A 6,725-nucleotide genomic window follows, 5' to 3' on the forward strand; every position below is an offset into this window, starting at 1 on the left:
CAATTAGCAAGCACTATTCTAAAAAAAAGGAGCTATGAGTTTATAATTATCACCTAAAACATTATCAGAAGTCAGTATAGTAATAGGAATTAAGAAAAAGGGATCATCATAAAACTTCCCAAGTTGACCTAATAATCAAAGCATTCCATATCCTTATAGTGTGTTGTGGTTTTTTGTGTATGTGTGTGTGTGCCCAATAAAAAGTTTAGAAAGGGGAAATCATTTGAAATGTAAATAAAGAATATATCGAATAAAAAAATAAAATAAAATAAAATAAAAGAGTCTGGAGAGATGATTCAGGGGTTAATAGCACTGTCTGCTCTTCCAGGGAATCTGGGTTCAATTCCCAGCATCCACATAGCAGTTCCAAATCATTTGTAGCATCAGTTCCGAATCTGATGTTCCATTCTGACCTCTGCAGGCACTGAGTATATTTGATGCATGGGCATAAATTCAGAATAGATATGCACATGTATAAAATAAAATGAAAAATCAATTAATAGTTTTTAAATGAAATAAACCAGATCAAGAGGAATACGACATATTTTCGGTCCTATGTGGACTCAAGATAGATATATATGTATGTGAAATATATATACACAAACACACATATATGCATGTTACATTAAAGGTAGAAAGAAACTATGGGGAGAAAGGGAAAAACAAAATTTTAAAAAGCAAATATTGTATATATGTAATCTGACTTTAATCATATAAAAACAATACATGAAAACTGAAGGGAGGAAAGGAAGCCAGCAGGATGAGGGAAACAAGAAAGGGTAATGGGAAAGCAATCTATGTGATACACACAGACACACACACACACACACACACACACACACACACCTGATATATATATAAAATGTATAGTAAAATAAAATACACTATTTTATACACTAATCAAATTTTTTAAAAAAGAACTTTTAGAAAAAGGCCTGGAGAATCTTGCCCTAATAGTTTGAGACTATAGATCTTCAAGCATATTAAGGCATAAGCAAACTTATTAGGCCATAACTGAAATAAATTTCAAAGATTTGTCCGCTGAGCACAACTTAGTAGTTAATAAATTTGCTTTCTTTATGCTTTTCTGAAAGAAACCAAAGATAAGATAAAAATTTTAAAAAATTGTTTTTGAAATCTTAAAAAGATGTATAATTAAAGAAAAATTGAGGATCTCAGAAATGTTCTTTTTTTTCTAAACTTTCTTAAGAAGGAAGGACTTTAAAAAGGACATTATAGGACTTAAAAAAGACTTTTGAATTAAAAGTTAGTGGTTTTTTTTATTGACAGAGTATGTATTTACTAAATTATTATTTACTACATCACCTATTTTAATTGAGAGATCTATATAAAAAGCAAAAATTTTTCTTGAAAGCATTACATAAAACTATTATATGCTATTACATTGCATTTGTTTTATAGCTTTTTAAAAGTTACTAAGACTGAAAAAAATCCACTGTATATAAAGAGGCCTTAGTTTAAAATACAATTCGACTTACTATGAAAATTTTTTGACAGTTCACTACTTAAACTGACAGTAAATTTTCTAAATATAGTAGTTGAGAAGCTATTCTACTACAAATACCACCAGATTATGTAATTCTTTTGATGAACAAGAGTAGAAGTTGAAAACATACAGGAAAGAAAGGAAGAAAACAAAAGAGTTTCAGGGAGGGGGCTGGGCACTCTTTAGAGATGGCTCAATGGTTACTGGCATTTGCCTCTCCTGCAGAGGACCAGAGTTCAGTTCCCAGCACCTCTGTCAACTCGCTCATAACCATCTCTAACTCCACTTCTGGGACCTGACATTCCTTTGGTCTCTGTGACTACCTGCACTGAGGTCAACATTACTCAGACACACACACACTCAAGTCATGACAAATAAACCTTTTAATAACGTGCTCCATTAATAGCCACCCTATAATAAAACAGTGGTACCAGTACCAGAGACGATCTGTATTTGATAAGTGGCATTATACTTCCAACTTTTTGACCTTTTAAGTTTCCAATACTTTAATTACTACTGTATATATATTAGGGAGGTAAATTTGCGAGCAAAAGAATCAGGTTCAAAATCATTTGAACTAAAAGCAACTTTAGAGATAACTTTAATAACTTGAAAACATGAACCTATTGATCAGTGGTTCTCAACCTTTCTTATGCTGTGACCCTTTAATATATAGTTCATGTTGTGGTGACCCCCAACTGTAACATTATTTTTGTTGTTACTTCATAACTGTAATTTTACTACTGTTATAAACTGTACAGACATGCAGGATATCTGATATGTTACCCCTGTGAAAGGGTCCTTCAACACCCCTAAAAGGGTTGTATAGCCAAATACATATGTAGTAACTAAGGAATACCGAAACAAAGAGGTAATAAAATGTAGCTTATCTCTTAGGTCACATTGTTACAGGGAATCTCAGAATTGGTCTTCATATAGTATGGAAAGGATGATCTCAAAATAAAATTTCGTACTTCTTGTAAAACCGTCAGGGGATCAATGTAATAGGCAAATGTGAAACTCTGTAAACACTGGGATCTAATTCTGGTAAAGAGGCTATACCTTCCACTGAACTTCAGCAAGGCTTAGTTAACTGATTAGAATTTCCATGACTGTGGAGAGCTTGGGATTTTGCAGGTCCAGGGCCTAATTACAATGTCTTAGGCTATCTTTAGTCCCCTTACCAGCCATTCCTTGCCTACCTCTGTCTGGTCTAATATCCTGTGACTAACAGATAAAACTCTTTGAAATGTATTAACAGACCAGCAGCTTCCACCAACCAGAAAGCTAAAAGGCCTACAGCTGAGATTTTTCTGCTGTGCTGGACCCACCTATCTGATATCTCCAATGATATATTGCAAAACAGCCTTTATTTATAACTGTCTTTTGTTGCTATAAAAAAAGTCCATTAAACTATTAGCAGTTTGGGGTAACCTGAATCTATGTTCCTAAGTCATGGTTAATCATACTTAGCTTCAGTATGACTTAAACTATGTCATCCCCTTTGAAGCAAGGCTGGTTGTTTATGCTGACAGTGCCTTGATAAAAACACAAAATAGTGTATAAATGCTGGTAAGTCTGATCCTGATACGTGGCTTGTTTTCTTTTAGGGTTTAAATTGATTTGTAAGATCTGCAATGACTAATACCTATTTTTAAGGAGGTTGCTATCCTGTGTGCAATACAGCCCCAGGTGATACCAGTCCTTCATTCCCTTTTTGAACTTAAGAGTATGTTCAGTACTTATTATCTACTTCATTGGTCCGTAACCACCCTCAAGTCAGAATGCCTAAAAATATTATAGCTACAGATAACGTCCCCAGAAAAATACATAGTAATATTCAAAACTGTGTATACAATCTTAAAAACATTTACTAAATCCATACACTGGACTTCATCTGAATTCGGAGTTACTTTGCATTGGTTAGATGTGTGACCTCTGGCCCCAGATCAAAAGCTGCTAAAAGACAGAAGTAGTATGTTTAATTTCATGTATCCATAATATGATTTAGTCTATAAGAAAGGCCCCAATTAAGTGTATTAATAATTAACTATTAACAGAAAGTCATTTGTTCATTTTTGTCTACTATATGACCAGTGTTGTGTATGCAAATGAGCATTTGAAGAGAAATGGCCCCATTCCCCTGGAATTCATAGTCTAAGAGTTAAAGTAAAACATGCTTCCAAGGGTAGAGATGCTTCAATAAAGGGTAATAGGATGCAGAAAGGAACAGGAGTAACTTGTAGAAAACACGAATCCTAAGATTCTTAGACTTTGGAAGGACATAAGTTTAGACTAGGAAAACAGAAAGTTCCTGTTAATGAATCATTCTTGAATTCCAATAGTAAAATGACTTATATGTGAGGTAATAAGGAAGGACAAGCAGCATGGACCACAGGAGTAGCCCGTAATTATTTATCTTCTAATTTTTCATTCCTGTAATTAACCTAACACTAAGACCTATACATACATGTCACAGTAATTAAATCTGGCTTCAATTAAAAATTTAAAGTGAGCTTTACCAATGTACAAAGAGATTAACATACTTAATCAAAGACTGAAAAGTTATGAGGGCAACTAAATTATTTAATCACAGCCAATCTTCCTATAGTACAATTAGATTTTTAAATTTTGATAAAAGGGTAAGGTGTTTTTTAAATTTTACTTCTGGTTATTTATGGAAGGTAGGTCTGATTCCATATTATTTCCTACCTCTATATTGTGTGTGTGTGTGGCAGGGAGGGGGATCTGGTTTATACATAAATGAACCAAGATGAGTAATCATATGGTTTGGATAAAGTTAAATCATACTATTTTGCATAATAGACTAAAGAGCAGGCCATAGTTATTAGGTACAGAAGTTACTTACATTAATTTTTTGAGAAGTATTATACAATCGTTTTCTGGCCCTGATTTGGCTACAGTACATATACAAGAACACCCCTGTACTGTAACTACACAAGTTCAAGCCCATTAAAATCCAAGCACTGAAAGGAGAGGGGCTACTGAGGCCCAACCTCTAGCTGAGGAGGTACTGGCAGTTGAGGCTATAGGAGTTGGGGGAAATCAGTTTTCTTCAAATGATTGCTACTGCTAGGTTGCCCATGCCTGAGTGGATGAGCCCACAGCCATGCAAATAGGAACAGTACTTAATTGGACTCTGTGAGTTAAAAAGTGAACACATTAAAACTTTTCATTGAAAAAAAGAACAACCACATATTTTGTTATTGGCGATACAAGGCAGGCTAGACAAAATAAAAATAACCATCTTCAATATTTTTAGAACAAGAAACAAAAACTTTTAGAGCTACTGCCTCTAATCCTCTCAAAATTTCTACAAATTCTTCTAATAATTTTTAAGCAATTCAAATCTCTCATACTTCAGAGTATGCTCAAAAACACAATTCAGTAGGCACAACCATTTCCTTTTACTTTAAAAATGCCTTTCTGGGGTTGAAAGTTGAGTCAATATGCTTCCCAAATGAGTCAAGTGGGTGACAGATGATGAATGCCAAGTCTTAATTCAGAAGATTGCTGTTTGAAGGAACTTGGGAAATCAAACTGATCTTCTGACTCAGAGCTCGGTGCTCTTCTCTTCGTTTGCTACTATTAAAACTATGTTTTTATAGGCATGCAGTAGAAACTGGACCTATCTTGGTCATCTATTATTTTCATGATCTATGCCTTCCTCCCCAGGCTAGCATTTTAATCTATAGCATATCCTGCTAGTGCTGCACAAGTTACCTTAGCAAGATTTTCTGGATGACATAAAACTGAGCCTGTCAAAAAAATGTACCTATATTTCTGGCTTAAAGACTAATAGCACCAAAAGAGCTTTGAACATGAGCTACTGAACAATTACCACTACCCATGGTTTATGTTTTTGCTACCTTGGAGTGGAAGAAAAAGCAATTTATTTTTTCTCCAAAGCCAACCTCTGAAAGGAGTAAAATTCACAGCAACATAGAGTTGGTGTGATGGAATTTTAGTAGTGAAAAAAAATTGTGTTCATGATGTCACCAACTACTAATTGCCCCCTGCTAATTGCCTAAGTGGCCACACAGGTTTGGTTGATGGAGTTCATGGCTTCAGGAATAACCTGAATTTCCTCAAGTGTTAAATTAGCATGCAGCGGGAACAGAACGCAAGCACAGTGAGTTCAGAGGCTTCCTAGCAATCGCTCAACCTCATCATCAGTCACTTGCAGTCATTAAAGGGCTGTTTGTTCACGTATGCATTGAGAACGTACATCTCGGCCCCGAGCCATAGGCAAACTCCAGTCGCCTCCCCTCGGTTCTGGCACCACTCCCTGTCAATTTCAAAGAGGCCAAAATTCACTGATAAAGCAGGTGACAGAAGTCCTCAACAAGAGGCGGTATGGGCTCAATTATCTCTGTCTGTCCACAGGCTCTTCTGACCCTCCCCACTTTCGAGGATGGCGGCCGCGGCTGCTACTGGCGGCTGGGGTGGCGGTAGCAGCGAGGAGGCGGGAGGAAAAAAAAAAAAAAGCCAAACCCAGGCCGCTGGAGCCTACCCATTAGCGCCACAGCGCCCTCGCTGTGGGTGCGGGCCCAAAGGGTCAAGCCTCTGGGCGTGTCCCCGGCCCCCTGCCTTCGCCCGCCCCAGGCCCCCCAAGGCCCAGTGGCAGCACCTTGACTGACTGAAAGGATACTCTCCATGTTCGACATGATCGCTCGAGTTCTCGGGGAGGGAGGAGGGGGAGGGGCAGGTTACACGCGGGACAGGGGCTAGGTACACGCGAGTCGCGGGTCGCGGGTCGCTCGGGCGCGCGGAAGGTGACCGTTGTCGCCGGTTTCGAGGGATCCTAGCCCACTTCCTGTTTCGGTTTGGAGCCCGTGGTGGGTGGAGTCCCACGAGCCAGAGAGGCGGGGACTGGGACAACGCCAACATGGCTGCAGTGAGTAGCTTCGGTTAGGAAGGCTCTGGTCGCTTGGGGGCGGTGGAGTCCTAGAGCTAAAGCTTAGGTCCCTCCCCCTCAGATGCTTCACGTGCGCTCAGGATAACTGCGCTCAACCTGGTCCGGCATCCCACCAGACTTCTAGTTGTTTCTTTTGTCAACCCGGACGCGGCTTAGCCGTCCGTCCGTCACTCCTCGTCCCTCAGATTTCACACTGTCCTGGGCGACCCTCATCCCTTTCTCTCAGAGCTTAAGTCTTAAAGGACGAAGACAAAGGTATAGGACTTTTAAAGTACTTTT

At 38.3% G+C, this 6,725-nt stretch overlaps 1 protein-coding gene across 2 annotated transcripts in view; it reads right to left on the reverse strand.

The window, feature by feature from the left end:
- The window catches only part of LOC127675089 (charged multivesicular body protein 1b-2), a 54,226-nt gene extending 47,862 nt beyond the window's left edge, over window positions 1-6,364 (reverse strand). The window contains exon 1 of one of the 2 annotated variants that reach the window (XM_052171036.1): window positions 6,180-6,364. In XM_052171036.1, coding sequence (XP_052026996.1) covers window positions 6,180-6,195 — 16 coding nt within the window. In that variant the 5' untranslated portion in view covers window positions 6,196-6,364. The remainder of the gene's footprint in view (window positions 1-6,179) is intronic. The other variant, XM_052171035.1, reaches the window with a different exon arrangement.
- Between the last annotated feature and the right edge of the window lie 361 nt (window positions 6,365-6,725).

Source organism: Apodemus sylvaticus, chromosome X (genome assembly GCF_947179515.1).
Source record: "Apodemus sylvaticus chromosome X, mApoSyl1.1, whole genome shotgun sequence".
NCBI lineage: Eukaryota > Metazoa > Chordata > Mammalia > Rodentia > Muridae > Apodemus > Apodemus sylvaticus.